The sequence below is a fragment of the Sylvia atricapilla genome, chromosome 13 (assembly GCF_009819655.1).
Source record: "Sylvia atricapilla isolate bSylAtr1 chromosome 13, bSylAtr1.pri, whole genome shotgun sequence".
In the NCBI taxonomy this organism is placed as follows: Eukaryota; Metazoa; Chordata; class Aves; order Passeriformes; family Sylviidae; genus Sylvia; species Sylvia atricapilla.
The window spans coordinates 11,823,853-11,844,063 of record NC_089152.1 but is presented as its reverse complement, the minus strand read 5'-3'; the positions used below and the strand labels follow the sequence as shown (position 1 = coordinate 11,844,063).

General features: G+C 38.4%; 1 protein-coding gene across 2 annotated transcripts in view; it reads right to left on the bottom strand.

Annotated features, from left to right (window-relative positions):
* Positions 1-1,040: 1,040 nt before the first annotated feature.
* SCG3 (secretogranin III) overlaps positions 1,041-20,211 on the bottom strand; it is a 25,451-nt gene continuing 6,280 nt past the window's right edge. The window contains exons 8-12 of one of the 2 annotated variants that reach the window (XM_066328438.1): positions 19,749-19,865; positions 8,505-8,588; positions 7,780-7,908; positions 5,686-5,766; positions 1,041-1,591 (exon numbers count right to left, since the gene is read on the bottom strand). In XM_066328438.1, coding sequence (XP_066184535.1) covers positions 1,473-1,591; positions 5,686-5,766; positions 7,780-7,908; positions 8,505-8,588; positions 19,749-19,865 — 530 coding nt within the window. In that variant the 3' untranslated portion in view covers positions 1,041-1,472. The remainder of the gene's footprint in view (positions 1,592-5,685; positions 5,767-7,779; positions 7,909-8,504; positions 8,589-19,748; positions 19,866-20,211) is intronic. The other variant, XM_066328439.1, reaches the window with a different exon arrangement.

The following is a 20,211-nucleotide window of genomic DNA, read 5'->3' as shown; positions in this document are numbered from 1 at the left end:
TGATCTCCAGCTGTGAGGGAGGAAATGACCCAAGGAGTGACTTGACACTTACAGAACTTCGTGCTGTGCAGGCAGTGCTCTAAGTCAGTATCTCCATTCACTGGCAGGCAAATTCCAACTTCTGCATCAGATACCATTTCTTAACTGTATCAATCTTAGAGATATCATAAGTTTAAAAAAAAAATCAGAGAAGGGATAACCTCAATTTTGAATGAAGAATCTGTAAGGAAAGAGTACAGGGCTTTCCTGGAGTTCCTGCAGGGGATAGGTCTAAGGCCTTACAATTTCTGGGACTATGTTTGAAATTTACCTTTCTAAATGCTTCTTTACCTTTGATCTTGCTTCATCAGTTCTTCATACATAAAGTTATCAATTTACTTAAAGATAAAACACCACATAAACCATTCTTCCAAAACTCTGTTAGTTGAGGAAGAAGAATGAGGATGACATTTTTGTTGGTTTTTTTTGATCCTTTGGGAAGTACCAAATTCTTGGCTAATGCTAACATATACAGGCCAAAATAAAAAAGGAGTTCTCCAAGATAATACTGCTCAGCACAGAACAGGGGTGAGCAATCAGACCACAGCCTTGATATTCAGAGACACTGAGATACAATAGATTATTTAAGTATTTCTGAAAAACAGGGCCCATTTTCCTAAAAACATCTCTTGTTGCAAACTTCCCTTTCCATACAAAATGACTTGAATTGCTTTCTTTATTTTTTTCTTTAGAGAAAGCAATGGCTATTTACACTTGCTATCAGGATATTCACATCAGGAATTCAACTAATTATGCATGCACAATCATCAAATGGTGCAAAGAGAATGTTCACACATGCTGAAGAGGAGACTACAGCTCTGTAATATGGAAGGCAATTGTAATGTCTAAGATTTATCAGTTAGCTAAGGACACTACAGTCCAAGGTACAGAATACTACATAAAGAAATAAAGGATCAAAAAAAAAAAAGATGTTAGTATTTAAAACCAAAATAAATGAATATAAAATAATATGAAGATTAATGAAAACTTTAATAGGTCAATTATTTTCAAATATTTTATTTAGAGAACTATGAACTATTTTCTCATAATGCCCTTTACATAGTTGCATCTATAGAAAGCTTGTTGAGTGAAAGCAAAAAAATGTAGCATTAAAAGAAGTTTCCATCAGGAATTATTGTTTTAGCTACAAAAGTAAACAAAACACAAACAATAAATCAGAGAGCATTACAGAAATATTTACCTTATCAAATAGAAATCAGTGTCAGAATTTGGTGTTTAGGGTTGATTTGTGGAAAATACAGTATGCAGAAAGTGAATGGAGCACTACAGCTCTTCATTTCTGTCTAGAGTTGTCAGTACAATGTAAACAGAGCATTTCTAATGATATCCTCAAATCAACAGATCATAAGTCATTGAGCCAGGAGTGGGGGAAACTAGACTACATTTCTACAGGTTTGGCAGTCACTAACTTTTTACAGGCTGCCATAGATGCGTTTAATTACATCAGCCTCTTCCTTGTCCAGGATGCCCTTGTCCACATAAGCATCAGCTTGCTGATCAATGAAATCTCTCAGCTTTGAAAGATCATAGTCTGAAAAACAAGAATTCATTTGCACAATGAGTCATTGCCATCATAGTGCTTCACCTAAGAACCAATGTCATTGTAAAGTTTATCCAACCAATGTGCTTTATCAAACATGGAGAGAATTCTCTCTAAGTGCAACTTGTGAAACCATTAAAAAACCCAAACCAGCTGCACAAAGTCTTTTTACACACCACGGTGCTTTTACTATCCAAGAGGAATAATAATCTCTTGCTCTTGATTGATTGCTGTCAAATGCTGAAGCAAGAATATTTTCTGATCCATGGATCTGATGTTCTATTTTGCACAGCAAAAGCTGTTGTGCTCTATTATTTTCACAACTGTCATGGAATCAAAATAAAGTATTAAATGGACTATTTCTAGTTGAAATCTCAATAAAATTCCCACTTACTACCACTGTAGTGGAAATTCATGAAACCAACTCCCTGAAAATAGATAAAAAAGTAATACAATTATTTACCTTGATACAGAACATAATATTCTGGTTTGAAAACTACTGCAGTGAGCAGCCAATGTTAGTGTCAGTTTTTGACAATCCTCCTCTGTCAATCTGCAACAGAGTGCTGAAAGATCCTTCCTCCTTTTTCAGAAGATGGGTGCATCTACACAGCCTCATTCACACCATATGCATTAAACAGACTTCTCTTAAGCTGGAAAACATCACTATTTTCCATGAAAAGAATTCTACTGCAAAGCAATTTTTCAAATAACATAGAAAGGTAACCTGTGGTGTAGTCATGACTCTGGCAGCAGACTCAGTATATTCACACAAACACAATAAATTTCAGTTCATAATTAGCTGCATAAATGTAAAGCTTAATTTGTTAAAATTAGAAGAAGAACATCAATGTTTTAAGGGTAAAAATGAATTAGTATCTTTCACAAGAATGAATACATTTTGAATTTTTCAGTATAATTTATTCCACAAATGGGGCCTTCAGAATACCTTAAAACTGATTTTGCAATGTCCTGTGTATAACATCACACAGCTATATGTGGAAGAACCTTCTTTCAAACTGTGTATTCTTAACAAAACAAAACAATAATGAATTTGTGGCTTTTTAGGTTTCAAAATTTGACCAAAATGGGATAGAAATAGAATGATCTAAGAAGCGAATTGATGCTTGCTATCATTTTTATAACAGCATAAGGCAATTTCAAATGAGTAATACAGAAAATTGATATTCAGCACTCCCCCCCTCCTGCAGAGGTGTCCTCTCCATATCTGTGTTAGCAGGAATTTTGCCATTTGCTGTACTGAGGCGAGGATTTCTAGTCTGGTCTGTTACTGGCGTTACTTAACAGAATGTAACCTTGTGTCTCCATCCTGTATGAGTAATAGGGACAAATAGTACTGAGCAATTTCGTCATTGGGATGAGAGATTTCATTCAGGTTGACAGAATGAGGATCTCCAGTGAAAGATACCAAGGAATGGAAATGAATGATGAACAAATACTAAATAAATTTAATATCCACATTTTTCACATTAAAATCTCTGTGCTTATTTTACTTCTAGAATACTGTTTCTAACTCTAAGATGATCATGTGGAGATGTGAAGGTTTAATTACTCACCTTCCTGTATGGGATTACAACCATTATGATATTATCCAATTCAGGCTAATTTGTGTATCTCACAGCAATTTAAACTGGTTTTTTTCCCTAGAAGTTGATAACTGCCAATTTCTAATACTTATTTAGAATCTATTGTAATTAGAAAGATCAGCTTTGGATGCTGATTCACTGCAACAGCTGCAGCATTACATGGAGCTGTTACACAGCTCCAGTAAATTAAGTGAGCTCTTATTTTCATATTCAGATCAAGCCATTTGCCATTGAAATTAATGACAGGATTTGCTTTCATTTCTAAATGGCTGCTGTTAGTGTGATGAAGCTCTGAACTGCCCAAGTATTTACTGAACAATCCACACATGCTCTTTGCATGTATCAGTTAAATGCTCAGTTCTGCAAAGGTTTCAAGCACCAAGCCAGGTCTGGGAGATGTGAAGGACAGGCCAGTGGAGCCTGTAGGTCGTAAACAGGTAAAGCAAACTTCAGACACAAAAGGCAACGAGCCCAAAATCCAGGCTTTTGATGTGTTTATCTTTAAATCATCCCAGCCTCCTTAACAGACAATTGATACTTCCAAACTGCAGAAATGCAAATCAGCATTTCCAGGGTTATTAGTCATTGAACGAATAATATCTACTGAAATTCATACAAAATGAAGGACCCACAAACATTTGCCTGAAGAAAACCTAAACCTCTTCAAAGATATTCAGTGAGTAAACCAATCCATGAGTAGGGCTGGCAAAGTCTGGCCATTTTAATCCATGAATTACTTCGAGAATCACTTTTCTGCCAGCCCCCAGGTGCCAGCTGGAAGTGGAGAAATGATTGATGAGCACAGCAACACCACCTAATCTTGCACTGAAGAAACACTGCAATGCATTCACGGTTAGATAAGCTTACCCTGACTGTACTTAACATCATCCCAGGGGAACTGAATTAGCATTTTACAAAAATAAAGAGTATGAAAAGGCACAATAAAGATGATGTATCCGAAGAGTAAAAATACTATTCTAATTTTGTCATAACTTACTCTCACTTTAAGGCCTATTTCCATTGCCAGAGGACAATAAAGATATTTTAGTGCAAATGAAAATCCATCTACACAGAGATATATATATATATCTTACTGCATTCACAGGCAGATGAAATGCTATTGATCTGCAGTCACAGCCATTTTCAGACTGCAGCAGTGCAGAAGAAAGATTACTACAAAGAGGAGCAAGAGGCTGCTCAGGCAGCATGTGTGATACAGAGACATAATCACGCATGATGGAGATCTAATTACTACAATGAGTATATTGCTAAACAGAGCCATTAATTAAAATTGACAGGAAAACTCTTGAGCAAAGAGGGCTACTAGGCCTGCTACTGCTACTAACTGCCATGACTGCCAATGTCTGGAAATGATTTGAGAGATGGGATTTTTTTTTATGGTCTTTTCTATTACATTTTCTGTAGAGAAAAATGAATGTGTTGGGCTGTAGGCATGCAGTCATCTCTGAAATGGAATTTATACACACTTCAACTCACAGAGAGGATGGATAGATTACCCAGGGCTAATCTCATCTCAGATCACCCTTTGCTTGGCTGGTGTGAGAAGGATCCTTCTCACCAGGGGCCAGTCATAGCCCAGGGATGGATCCCCTGGCTAGGAACCTTCACTTCTAGAGCAGGCAATAGCAGGACACACAGCCATGGCAGAGAATAGGGAGAGGAGGCTGGTTTAATGTAAGAACTTGAGGGGAAAGATGGTATGGATGAATAAAGATCTGCAAGAAATAAAGGTGAAATCCTGCTGCTGTTCTGTCCCTGCCAGCAGCTCTCACACAGCCGTGCCTCCGAGGAAAAGGCAAATGGTGGGACAGCTGGTGAGCAAACCCTGTGCAGCTGCTTCAGTCACTGCCCCCTTCTACACAGCTTTGCATGTGAGAGCTACAAGTCATTGGAGTTGATTTGGGCTGTAATCCAATGTATTACAGTGCTACTGACAGAAGTTTGTATCTCAGCTGTTCCTGGTTATGGAGCAGGACTCATTGCTATTGGTGCAGGCATGCTAGCCAGATGCACCAAGCTTCTCTAGACACGTCCAGACATCTCAAATGCATCTAGCTCACCTAAAAAGTCATAATTAAACAACATGATGAGCTAAGAAATGAAGCACTTGACACAGCTGACACAGCTACGTGGTGACAGGCAGACAGACCACCAGGACTGTGCGGACAGCACATGACTAACTCCCTGTGGGTCAGTCTACGTGGGTTTTGTGGCCAGGGCCATTCGACCCGGTTTACATTAATCTACCTTAGTTCACTATTTATGTTCATTGGCTTAGTTTTTACATGACATGTATTATTTAACACCACTAATGATCACTATAATCTACACAAGCACAGTTGCACATTACTATTATTTAAGGTGTAACACAGTGTTAAGTCATACAACACAATATAAATTACTTGCTTTTTAATGCAGATGGTGCCCACCCCAATGTTAAGGCCTTTTACTTCATACCTTCTTTGTTACCTTGTTTATTGTGTTTTTTCAGCCATTCTATGTTCTTCCTGATTGCTTCCAAATATGCTTCAGATTTCCCTGGAGGAAAAGATGAGAGAGAAATCAAACACATCAATGATTGATGCAGCTTGCTTAACTGGGTGAAGTTGGTCACAGCAGAGGCAGATTAAAACTATTCTTAGTTTCTGTTTAAAACCTGAGTCCTGTCAAACTTAGTCAGGCAAAATTCCCACAGATGGTTAGCAGGTGTTGCCTGTGCAAGATTAGTCATGTACAAACTCAGGATCATGGCTTTTTTTGATCTTTATAATAACTTTTGGTGGCATCCACAGAAACTGCTTATGTGGTTTAAGAACAACCTATAGCTTTTTGAGGTTGTTCTTGTAATTGTTCAGCAATTTGCTGAACAATTGTAATTGTTCAGCAAAGAAAAAGCTGTCGAGATAGCAAGGAATTACTTAATTAGGGCTGAGAACTTTCAGTATTAAAACTCCTTCATACAGTAGTACTAGCAGCATATAGCAAACCTAAAATTGTGATATTTTGGAAAGACAACTTGAAATATAGCTACTATTTTTACTGAGAAAAAGGATGTATTAAAATTACCATGATAACTTCTTGTTATAGCTGAAATTTAAAGTGATGACTATTTTTAGACCAGAAAGCACACAGGACAGAATTAGTACAAGGATTACCTAATAAGGCCCTAAGGAAATATTCCAGCTAATGGATTTTGAATTCTTAACTTGGCTGGAGCTTTATTGATGTAATGTTCTTACATTTGTTAGGAATGAAAACCTAGTGTGATTAGTGTGTAGAAGGTTACTACTGCCAACTGTGCATGTCTGTGCCTGTTAATAACTGGATACAGTATTAGATACACCCTCATTTTTGACCTGGGAGTGCAGTAACCTTGCAGTAAGTTACTCTGTGAAAGACCAAGGGCATTGAATGATGAGACAAAGAAGTAAATACTGATCCAATTTAAATTTTAAATAGCTACTGAGCTGAAGATAAAGGAAAATAACCTGAACCAAACTGAAAAGACAAATCTTCAAGAGATGAGCAAAATGTGTTATTTATCACTTCCCACAGGTATTGAGAAAACTTTACTGTGAAATCAGACAGCCATCTTGAGCTATTTTCCTTTTCCATGTTGAAATAAATGAGCTGCTGGAAAAAATGTCACCTTCCCTATGTGAGTGGCTGCACTGCCCACAGAGCTGAACCGATGGACTACAACCTACTGCAGTCCTGATTTCTGCAATTCTTTACTGAGCAGCCTGAGTGAAAACACTGTATTCCAAAAAGTATGAGCATCAGACAGCACTGGTGCAAAAGACACAATTTTGTTTAACCAACTGATTACAAAACATAGATTCTTGTGCTGGACCCTTTCCAATAAGAACTCACTGAAAGGTTTCTGCACCAGAAACATTCTGCTTCAAGAGTTCAGCACAATAAGGAGGAATGATGCCCCCTGCAGATTTGTTTTCAGCTGATTTGCACCCAGGTGACTTCAGCCAGCACAGTGTAATTTAGCACGTGGCATTATTTGTCATGCTGAGGCATGACAAAAATAACTGTTCTACTGTGCTACATTTGCTTGGAGAGACACTAACTTACTGCAATGTTTTCAAAGTTATGTAAAATAGGTTAATTACTGATAACCTTTAACCTCTGTCAGTGGGAAATGTAAATTGTGACACTGCAGAACTCTTCATTGCCTTTCAGTACCAGCTTGTTCTAACACAATCTATAGAAATCAAAGGGCCCACTTAGATTATTGAATATTCTGGCCATCCAATTTCACTGAAAAGCCACATGCAAAGAAGCAAAATCTCTGCACTACTGCATCAAACTGCATTTCATATTGTTCTAAAAGGGTCTGTGAATTCTGTAAATGTCTGCCCAGTGTGATATACTTAAAACTTGGCAGATAACTGTACTTCTGAATCAAGCTGTTGTGTGCTGACTCCCAGTGACTATAGACTGAGGATATTTATACTAACACCTGGAAAATCAATACCAAAGAGAGGAAAAGACTCCAATCATTTGGAGCACACATAATAGGAAAGCAATATTCTGTACCTCCAGATTCTTCACTGTTTCCTGCTGCATTTTGTCCTTCAATTTTCGTAGAATCCTTTGAAACTTCATATTCCTTTTCCATTTTAGCTGCTTCTTCCTTCGTACTGTCTGCTTCTTCACTACTCTTGTCTAAAAGAATAACAAAAGCAAACAATTCTATATCAAATGTGCCAGGAGCATTTCTCAATTACCACAATACAATCTTGGCAAGTAAAGCATTTTGACTGCTGGCTGAGGAAGAGCCTCATTGGAGCCTGTCTCAAAGTGCTTTCTAAAGGTCATCTTTACTCCAGACCCTTGGAAAGAGGAATGACTGTTTCTGCTCTCACAAACAACAGCTGAATACAGGTGACTGCAATGCAAAGGCACATTTTGTGCAGAGAAAAATTCTACGAAACTTGCATTTGCTACATTCAAAGTTGACAGATAATGCTTTTTCATTACTGTTTAGTATTAAAAAGCACTGATACAGCTTGCTTTTGTATATGTGTAATGTCTGGACTCCAGTGAATAAAAAGACAGTGAATATACTTCTCAAAGACTAGACAATTAAGTGAAAATCTCCCTCTTGTTGTGTGCTTAGACAACGGAGCTATGGCTTGGTACAGGTCCTTCAGAGACTCTGGCTTTAACAAGCAGTCTGGCTGCGGAGGCAATTAGCATACTTTCAACTGAATAGATTAAAAAATGTGTTATTCCAGGAAAGAAAATTGTAGAGTAAGTACCTGGTGTTAGTTTTGTCCTGGTTTTAGTGGAAGGGTTCTCAAGCTTCTTCTTTGTCTGCTCAGCTATCATTGTATCTAAGTTTTCTAGGAATCAAGGCAAAACAAAACCAAACCTCAGTTATTCTTCAATGGAGAAGATGTAGAATCCATACTATATTGTCCTGTCCCCAACACCACTCTGAATGTAAGTAGGAATCTAAAAGAACAGCCTTCATCCTTGCCCCTGAACAGTTAATGCAGAGCCAATGTTCAAAGAACAAATAGCTATATGGAATATTGATCAATCTTATTTAAAAAAAATAACAACTGAATCATGACAATAAGAGTACCAAATACTGCCAAAGTGGATAAAGTCAGTAAAAATGTGCATCATATTCCATATTTCAGTCACGTAAGTCACAAAATACAGATGACTATCTGTAGCAATTTATTCTGATGAAAGCAACGAAAGGCTTTAATTAACTTTTCAAAAAATACAAGACTATGAAATATTTGCTTCATCCTGGTGGGAAAACACTATCTCAAACTGCCTATGTGTCTCGATTTTATATGGTTTCATTAGAAAAACTCTAGTAAAGGGTTTAAATTATATTTAGATGAAATAAACATGTAAATTGAAGACATCAAAACAAATACTTTCTAAAGCTGCTGAAGTCAAGCATTTACCTGAAAGCCAACTAGACAGCTGTGGCCATGTATACATCTCTAGAAGACTGGAAAATGTTTTTCTATGCAAATTTCAGGGCTGAATTAATCTAATTTGGAAGTAAAAACTCTTCTTCATAAGGATGTTCAGATATAAACATTGTATGTTTATGTGGGAAAAAAAGTCTTTTTGATACCACATTTAGTAGATATTCAAAATACAGATCACCATACAACTTGCCATGTTTCTTCAATCATATTATGAACATGGTGCAGAATTTTCCTTCCTTTTATTAGCTTTTTAAAGGTTCAATTAAACATGGATTCAAAATTTCATACATACTATCATGTTGCTGGGTATTTTTGAGAGACTTAGTTTTGAAATTTGTCAAAATTCCTTTTATATAAACAGCTGAAATATTCAGTGTGCAATGGGAACTGCAGCAATATAGATATAAGAAGACTAATAATATTTTAAATTGTATTTTCTGTATAAGGCCAGTATTTTATCCATCAGTTGGGAGCAATTTTTTCCATTAGAATGATACTCAGCACTGAAACATAAGGAGTATTTTTTTAATAAGTATATTTCTTTTTGTGGCAGATCACCATAAGCAATTGTGCCTCCCATCTGATGAGAAATCACATAATCCTGTCTGTCTGCATCCTCTATATTTTGTTATTTACATAAAATTAAAATGTAAGCAGTATTTGTTGGCTCCCTGCCTGATTGCACCCTCCCAATTCTACATCACATCATGGGGTTTTTTGTAAATATTTTCATCTGCTACATATCCCTTTAATGTGATTTCTGACCTTGCCCCATATGCCCTAAACAAAACAGGTCTGGGCTGTGTTACAAGCTGGGTCAGACATCCTGGTGAAATAAAAAACAAGCCAGAATTACAGTGGTGGTATTGATGCCTCACTAATCACTTGATCCAAAGCATATAGAAAGGATCTTAAGCATCCCTTTCAGTTCATCTTAAGATTCTATTTTTCAACCTGAATCAGTACTATACTAGTATTTTTACAGCAAGATAAGGATTTCTCTGTTGATTACACAGTTAAGAGCTTAAAAACCCTTTGTAAACTCAAGCAAATAGATTATTCTCCTTCACTAATTCATGCAAATGCAAAAATGTCACTGATTTTGGAGCTTAATCCAGCGTATTCTATGAAATTAGGATTAATTTTAAGCGTCAACATGGTATTTAAAAAAATAAAAGTATTTAAAAATTTTAAATATTACACATATGTAAGTGCATTGATTCATAAGTGCCTTTCCTTAAAAGTGTCTGCATTTAGGCAGTAAGTTTCTATTAGAAGGAAACAAAAAGACTCCAACACGAGTTAGATTTATAATCTGCCAAGACATCTTAAGATTTAAATGTCTGACACTAATATTTCCAAAAGTTTTTGTTTTGTCGAGAGTGTTTGAAAGTTGTACACATATCCACATACAGCGCGTGCTAGTGCAGGCAATGGGATTTATACTCCTCCATTATTCATTCACTTCTATAAATAGCATCAGGAATTGTACAGTTTCTCTGAGTCCTTTGATTTTGGTAACAATTTAATGTGAGTTCACTGACACTCCTTTGTGAGTACAGAACTGCTTTCCAGCCCCATGAAGCGTAATAAGGCAATGCTGACCACTAATGACCTGAGCTTGGCCACTAAAGCCAGTCTGGATATGATAACCACTGTGTTCCATTTTCAGAGCTTTGTTTTGTCAGTAAGGATGTGGACAAACTTACAAGACAGGCCTTGTAACAGGCACTACATTTTACAGGAGAAGGGGTGAAGTGACCTTGCCAGCTGGATGGCACATCAATACAGATCTGAACATTTATAATCAGTCACATTTCCTGAGTGACAGAGTCCGTGTTTGAGGGGCTCTGATGTGCCTTCCTGTGTACCCTAGAGAGAATACTGCCAGATAATCCCAGTTCTTCCTGAACAGGATTTATTGCCCTCGCTCGCTTCAAAATTAATGCTTTAACAGCTGGTGTTGTTTCAAAACATGTTTGTACTCGCCATGTGCGGCCAGGCCAGGGCTGAGCAGTGTTTGCTCCGAGTTACCCTGATGGAGTGAATCATCTGGAGTGAGCAGCTAAGCAACCGCCCGTCCTAGCCCAGGTCTAACAAGGATTGATTACTTTTCCGGGGTCGTTTCCTTAGCAACCTAATTCGCGCAGAGGAAGAGCTTACAAAGGTACTGACCTTTCCACAGAGCCGGCCACTTATTTGAAATGGCACTAATTAAAACAACAGGACAATAACTACTGAGCTAATGGAAGCGACCTACGCTGGTAAATAGGTCATTGCCCTGGCGGCAGCTTTCCACGGAGCAGGATAATCTCATCATCCAAGCAGACACCCGGAGTCACAAGATCTGGTTCCTGCCTTGCCTCACTTTCTAACTCGCTCTTTGATCTGGGATGACTCACTGAAGCGTTCGTGCTGCAGGAGGGCTTCTGCTTTGAGAAGGCTTTCTGAGACATCCTTAGCCCAGCTACTACACAATGATACCTGCTCTCAATTCCACCTGAAAATGCAAATTACCAGAACTTTTGAAACTCTATAAAGTCCTTCAAGTTGGGCATCCAAAAATCTGAACTGCATAAAATCAGAATGTTTTATCTTTATTCTGGGAAAATGTACTGTGGTAACACCCTCTAAATCCATGGGAAAAGATACTACATGGATAACGATTACAAATTAAATTACTTTGTTCTTAGAGAGGCAGAAACGAATATATCCATCTGAGTATTGAATGGAATTGGTGATGGAAGCCTGACATAGACATTTCTCAATAGACAGATTCATAGTGTTTTCCAGATTCTTGCAAATTTTCCTGCAAAGTGTTTTTTCTTCTTCATAATTGCCCTGTACCTGGGAGGCAGTTTCACATTCTATCCTCATCAAATTGACTGAAGATGAGATTCTATGTAATTAAATTTCCACAGAAAGACCTGCTTTGCTGTTCTGTTTTCATACAGCATAAAAAGACTGTGTTTATTAAAGGAGAAAAGGGATCATCAAGGTATCTGAGATCACTTCTAATGCTAGCTAAAAAATTCATTTACTTAATGAGTTCATACACTCCAACTGCTTCAGCTGGGAAGCTTTGTGCTGATGACTGCTTGTGTGAGATGCACATATTACAGGCATTAAAAACCCACAGTTATCAAGGGCTTTTCTGTCTCCTGCAGCAGATGATCCTCAAGAGTTTGCAAGGCCGTTTTCCATCTATGAAAAATCTCTGGACATCTCAGCATTTGCTTGGGACTATTCTATGGGAGGAGCACATCTGATTAATTCTTTGGACAAGTGTGTGTCCAAGAACTGTCAATGTCCATTGGATTTTCCCCAGTGTAGCCAAAAGCAGAGTGTGACCTTTGGTCAGCTATAGCTGTAGCAAGCATATGCCACATAAACTACTAAAACTGTGACAAACAAGAGAAATCCCTCCATTGTGGAATTACAGATGGGTCTCAGCCTTACAAATCTCCTGCTGCTCTCTAACTCCCTGCCTTTCATGTGAAGATAGGGCATTTTCTTCCTGAATCTTCCCGTTTGACTGATTTGTTGTGACGGAGTGTCTGAAGCCTAATGCTGCCATGAGGAGTGACATGTCAGGTGACAAGTCCCAGGTCATGGCATCACTTGTAAAGGGATTACAGGTGTGATGGTCAGAGTGATTTGAAATTCAGACAGCAACAGTATCACTTGGCAATCAGGTTAAAAGCAGCTCCAAAAGTAAAATACAATTAAATAGATGTGCTTTGAGGTAAACATAGCTCTGACCGAGTCTCCTTTATATCACCCTTCATAAATTCCCTACCTCACAGGCTATTTCTCAAATTTGTCCTTTTAATATTCCACAGGTATTTTGCGTTACTGCAGGTCTCTTACAGCTGTGTGGTGCAGTCCTTTGCTAATCCTTTCCCCTCCTGGAGCTGCTCCGTGGCCTGTGCACACATTTGATGTGTTTCCACAGCATGCCCTTTATGAGCATGATGGTTTGGAACTGAAGCAGCCCAGAGCTGCCTCTCCTGCAGGAGTGGGATGCAGTTTTAAATGTTCAGTGACACCTTCTTTACCCCACACCCCCATAATCATCTCAAATCACAGCTTAGGGTCTCAGTGCTCAACTGCATTCAGAAACAGGGGTGGGGGGGTATGGTTTATGGAGCTATTAAATACTGTGAGAAAAAATAAAAGTATTGCCCTCCTTTAGAAACACAAACCACTTAGGAGGATGCAAAACCTAGACTTTCAGGAACAATGCAATATATCTGTCAAATAAGATACTATGAGGAGATGGAGATTTCCATCCAGTTGGGAAAGCACAGAAGAGAGAGTGAAGGGAAATGGAAGAAGAGGCAATATATTTGCAAGAAATAACTGCAAATTTAAATGGTAGATAGTGATAAGCAAAGGAATGAACTGTAAATTATTTGTTTGGATTCTTGAACACATGATTTGATAGTCATGTAATGTGGTAGGAAAAGCAATCAGTGATATTAAAACTCTTGGATCTCTCCCAAAACATAACTCAGAAGATTTAGAACCTGTGTATACTGAAAATACTATGCCCTCACACACAGTGTCACCCTCAGGTGATGCCCAGTTTCCTGTAGTGTGCAGCGATCCTGGTTTTTGAGAACTGTGAGGTCACAGACTTTTCACACCATAGCCACCCATTTATTTTATTACACAGTGAGAGTCTGACTAAGGGAAAACAGGAGATAAGATCTAAGTAATGGGAAAAATACATCCATATGTTTGTTTAAATGCAGAAGTAGCAGGGGACAGACATGGAGGAAGTTACAGAAAGAACAGCTATAATGGTGCAGTGGGGTCTGCAATCAATATACTTCCTAGATTCCAGTCTTGCTTGAGATCTTTGCACACTCTGTCCCTACATCATTTTATCTTATCTCCATGCAAATTAATCTTGGGTTTAACTATTTGCATATACTTTACATAATCACTCCTGGTCTTCAGTATTCACCTCACTCTTGCCATCTGAGGTGTCTCTGTTTTCTACTTTTCAGATATAGTACAGTATACTGGCATCTGTGTGACCTCAGTTCATCAGATAAAAAATAAGTAGCAGAGAAAAGAGCTGAAATTAAATAGCTCCCACTGGCAGCTATATGCATCACTCACATGACAAATACTGGGTAAGGAAAATCACCAAAAAGAAAATTTAAGGTAGGGAAAAAAAATTGTTAAATAATTTAATGTTTATGATGAAAATCTACAGTGGCATCAAAGAGACCTTTGGAAAAAAAATAAGGATTTTTAAAAAGAAAATGATGGTATTATGCATGAATGGTTCCCTGTATGAAATTCTGTCAGTGCCCTTCATCACCCACATCAAAATGAACAAAAGGTCCACATGACACCACCCATATTCCACTTGTAGCCTCTGGCTCTGCTTTAGCCACACCTTCCCTCACCCTCTGAAATCACAGTCTGCAGCAGGGAGCATCAGTTCATGGTCACAGTGAGGAGAGGAAAGATGATGCCAGTGTGGGCTGTGATCTGCACTTTGCCTCACACTCTTGGCTCTCTGCCTGTTCTTGGCCAACTAAACAAATATCAGGATCAGATCTTTGGCCTGTAGCATCTGTGCTGATGAGAACTTCAGGCATTAGTCACATTATTAAAACAAATTCTCCTCTCCCATGAAAAGGCCAGATTGTGTCTACTGTGCACTGGCCTACAATGGGCAAATCACAGTGCTTTGCCTTCATCAGAAGTGGAGCTGTGGAGGTTTCAAGAACGAACACGAGAGGCACAACAGCTATTTCATATTCCTTAGCCTGGAGAGGCAGGGACATGTCAAAAGTCAACATAGGGAAGTTTCTGCCTCTTCTCCTTCCCCTTTCATGCAGCCTCAGTCTGCCTAAAATACAGTATTCTAGTAAAACAATATCCCAGCTGTTCTTTAGGAAAGGAGCAAACTAATGAGTGTTCCTATTCCCCGGCAACAGTTCCCCATGACCAATCCATCTCCCAGTGCTCGTGTGTCCTGCGGCTTGGTCGTCTTCCCTGCTGTCCACGGAGAACAAATGATACGAGGGTGGAAAAGGTAAACAGAGACATCTGTTCATGCCCATTTCTAACTAACACAATCTCCTACTCAGTCACGGGGGACAGTGTGGATTCTGAGAGTGAGTCAGAGCCAAAGGGAGAAGGTGTGAGGGGTGGCTTTGGTTTGGTCTATGGAAGAAGGCAGCTGTGACTCAAACACTGCACACTGATCAGCTGGTATGATTTCTCTATTTCCCTCCTAAATAAGGGGGGGTTTGCTCCTCAGCCAGTCTGCTGTGGGCTGTGTGTTCTACACTGTGGCCCCAGTAGTCTAAAGGCCTTACTACAAAGAGGTAAAAAGTGGGATTCCGTTCAGAGAGAGCAAAGCTACAGAGTTTTTCATTTTGTTCCCAGTCCTTTGCCCCTTTCTTGTCTCCATTTGTGGAAGATACAGATACATCTGTGACATAGAGAAGAACTGATGGCAAAAGTTTGTGCTACGTGTGCTAGTCAATAAATGAGAACTCCACACAAGACTATTAATGTGCACATAACTAATCTGCATTTTAAGGGTAATAGTTTATTGGGTAACATATCTTTCACTTGGTTGGGGTGGCAATGGATAAATTTGCTACAAATCTCCTGTAAACAGCATATAGCAGGAGGATATAATTAATCTGTCATGTAAAAAGGATTCATATATATACACACTGGTGCCTCTTAAGAATTTGTCTTACATTGCTAAAAGCTGTTATTTTTTGATGGCCTCAAGCCTCTAATTGCAAATATTTCCTAGAATGGTTCTAAAAATCACTTATTATTTTAGTCTTATTGGTGGGAGATGATTTACAACTGTATCTGAACAAACTGGCAGAAACCATTTGTTCCTAAGCTGACAACAATATTATTAAAATAAATCTATTACAAAACTATAGTTTACTTTACATAATTACTATAAATAGAGCTTTTATCAAGATGGTAGTGGACTGATATGCTTTCATTTTAAATCTAGCTAGATAGCATGGCATATGCAGGCAAAGTCACTGGTCATACAAAAAATTCTTTCTGTGGTGTAGATGAAGCTTTTCCTTAATATTTATCTGGTCTGTGATAGATGGCTTTGGTAGAAAGGCTATCAGAGTTAATCTCCACCATCACGTTACTCAGCAGACAGAAGGAAAATGAAAGAAGTGTGATACTACTCACAAACTAATATTTAAACAGTACAAGTATCTGTGCAATGCATGCATTGCTCTGCTGAAATCAAAGTGAGTTTTGCTATTGGCTCAAACAGTTCCTTTTCTCTTGAAGCACTCAGCACCATGAAGGACATTGTCCTTTCAGTTGTGCATGGAGTATCAGATATTTATGCATCAGCACCAGCTATTTATGCAATATAAATGTTATGAATGCCATGAATAATGAAATATTTTATGCTGAATCAGTTCACAACTTATCTGAAAGCCTCTTGCTGCTTTCTGCTGGTCACTACGTGGACATGTTCCAACACTTCCATTCCCCTCTGTCACTGCACCCTTGCCAACAGCAACATCATTTCAGTAACTGTCCCAAGCCCTTCCCAAAACTCAGCCTGTTCAGGGAGAGCAGCCTGTGCCTCTGGCAGGCTGGGGCAAGCAAGAGGGGTTCAGCTGTTTGGGCAGCATTTCCTGGATGCTGCCAACCAACCCAAAGGTGGATAATAGCACAGATGGATCTAATTCACAAGCCCCCTGTGCTCCTGTGTCATAATCTACTACCTTAAGCTTTCTGTACCAAACAATGTTTGTCTGTTCTTTTAATTGCAAAAATTATTTTAAAGCAGCTTTCAATCTTCTGAGGGCAGATGGTCTTTCTAGAAAGATTTCTGGAAGCCTTTGAACAGACTAGAAACATAAATTGAGGCTTTCACTGCACAGAAGAATTTGCTCCCCGTAACAGCATTCATAGCTAAGAAAGTAAAGAGTGATAGAAAATTGTGACATTTTGCCATAGCAGGATAATTATCAAATCAGATGCACCTCAGCTGAACACACATTTTCTACCAGTTTGTTACAGGCTCTCTTTATTGCTTCCAGAGCTATAATTTCTGAACACATACTGTAAAAGGTAGGCATTATTTTTCTCCTGATTCATATAAATGAATATGCTGGTTTGGGCTTTCTGTATTGTTACAGATTACATTTAGCATATGGAAAGCTTTAAAGTATGTATTACATAATATTGAATATATGTATTAAAAATAAACTTACTCTGTTTCCATGTTTGTGCATCTGTTTGTCTTGCACCACACTGCAGCTAGACCCTTTGTAACTTAAAGCTAAACCTAATAACATCAGCCACTGCTGCAGCAAAATACTTTCCCCTGGAGTAAGATACAATGATGATGACATAATGCTGTGGTTTCCAAATCCCAGGCCAGCTGTTACTGGTACATGCATTCAAATTCACTGTCTCTGCACCCCTGTGACAGGCAAGAAAGCTGCACCTTGTGACTTGATTCAGTAAATGATTTATTATTTTGAATGTATAATTCAGAGGCAAAGCTTACGCATGGCTTCAGTCACAGAGTGGGGAAAATTAATTTAGGCAGTTTCCTACTGCAATAAAATGGAGAGAGGATGTAATTCATCTGCACAGACCCAGTAGGTATTTTTCACCAAGCAGCACAGAATCTGCTCACTGATTATAGACTGAGGAAACAACAAAAAGCTGCCAATTTTTTACACTGATTCTTCTCTCTGACAGATATTTATACTAATTCCTTTAGCTGCTAGAAATAAGCACAGCTGTGTATCAATCCCCTAATCCAACTGCATCAAGATATACCCAGCTATTACAGACTATAGAACTTTTAGTTTAGTAAGAGTGGCAATAAAACTGCTGCCATGGTTAAGGATAGTGCAAGAAGCTAACATGCTCCTGTGGATGCTCTTCCTCGGTATTTGAGAGTAGTAGCTCAATAAATGAAGGTCAGCTTGAAAGCGGTTTCTAAACAGCAAGTCTAAAAAAAGAACACCACAGAAGCAACCTGAGAATCTATGAGAAAGCTTTTTCCACTACAGTAAGTTGCTTTGAGGGAGCACAAAACCCATCTCTGCATAAATCACTCATTTGCAAGGCAGAATCTGGATACATGAGTTGATAGTCTTACTTTAAATCCAGACTAAATCAGACCTCTCAAACTCCTAACCTAATCCTTGCTTTCTGTACTACGTCATCATGGCAATTTGTTCCCAGGGTTACAGTACCTATTTGCTCAAACAAAAGCCAGTGTGAACAACTTCCCTGAATTTTACCAGGAAAAATGCATTCCTAGTGCAATTCCATTATCTGCATGGTCTTGCATCAGGGATGAATTTAGCCTATTAACTTTGGCAATATCTGATCAAGCCATAGTGTCTTCATTTCTAGAATGACACTGAAACCACTGTGCTTAAAATCAACCATTTCTTTATGTGCACCTTTCTTCAAATGTACTGGCAGACAGAGAAATAAAGAGCTGGACTGGGGCATAAGTTGTCCAAATATTCCATAATTCAAGGAGATTTCTTACAGCATATAAAGGGATAGCCTTAGTCAGATATATCATGAATTCTTTAGAGAGGGGTGCAGTCATGCACTGAATGTGAGTCATGCTTCACTGGATCTTTTGTAGGCAAGTAATTGATAATCAATCTATACAGTTACAATTGCATCAATCAAGTGTCTACAACACAGAAAGACCATTGCCAGTCCTCTCTCTGGGACAGGCTGATTTATGAAGCTGAGAAATTGCCCTGATGCAAACAGAAACTTTTCAGACTAATCCAGACCAGAAAGACTTCAGAAAAATGAAAGGGTTGTGCAGAGTTTGTACAGAAGAACCCTTCTTCTGTAGGTCGGCTTGTTTAACTAGACAGGCTGCCTACAGTGAATGGAAGAGAGTTTGTCAAAGCCAGGAAAGGTGTATGAGACACAAACCTGGCCATTCCAGATTCCCTCTTCAGGAAATGGTAACGATTTTATAAAACCTACATAGCCACAGACTCTAAAACAGATTCAGGAAAAAGTGCTTCAAAATCTACTCCTGTGCCAAAATGTAACACTCTTCATAGATGGAAGGAGTTCCACTGAGTAGACAACCTTAGCATTAGGTCCCATCTAGTCCAGCTATCTACGGTGACAGATTAAAGGATGTGAAGTGCTGGATTTTTTTTTTTTTTTTGGGAAATGCAGGTACCTAATCCACTTTAATAGAACACAGAAAACCCTTATATTCTCCTGACATAAAGTCATTGAAATAAATTGTGCTTCACAGATAAAAAAGTGTAATAATACTCTAAATGTATATCTGATAAATTACCTTTGCTTCCTTAGAAAGAAATATTAAAGCAGTATGGAATTGAACATTGCTGTAAGAAATGATAAATCATTTAGAAATGTAGCTTTAGCATTTTCAATGAACAGATCTGAAATAGGTTTCATAAGAGCAAGGAAGATGAGAAGATAATTGTCACTGTTGGTAGAGGAAGAACACACTGTTAATAGGTATAAAGTATGTACTCTCACCAAGATAGGAAACTCCTTCTTCTGGTGTGATTGTTCCATATTTAACCATCATCTTCACAAAATCAATCAGGGTTTTCATGATAGTTATCAAGGTCTCTTTCTCTTTTGTCTCTGTCTCTGTGTGATGGGATGAAGCAAAACTAGTCAGACTTCAGGCAACCTGATAAAACAGTTCTGCAAACTGAGCAAACTTCATGCATAAAGAATGACCTACTCATTAAAAGGGAAAATGCTGTGCTGGAATAGCAATCAGAACTTATATATATGTTTCTTTTTAAACTGTTCATGCAAAGTACAGCTGAATATACTGTAAAACATGAGGGGTTGGTTCTTTATAGCTTTTTGTCTTGAGGGGCTGTGCCATGGAAGGCCAATAGTATTAACTCCATTTTACAGCTAAGAACACTAAGCACACAAAGATGAAGTGATCTGACAGTTCAAACTGATGGTTGGAGGGCAGATA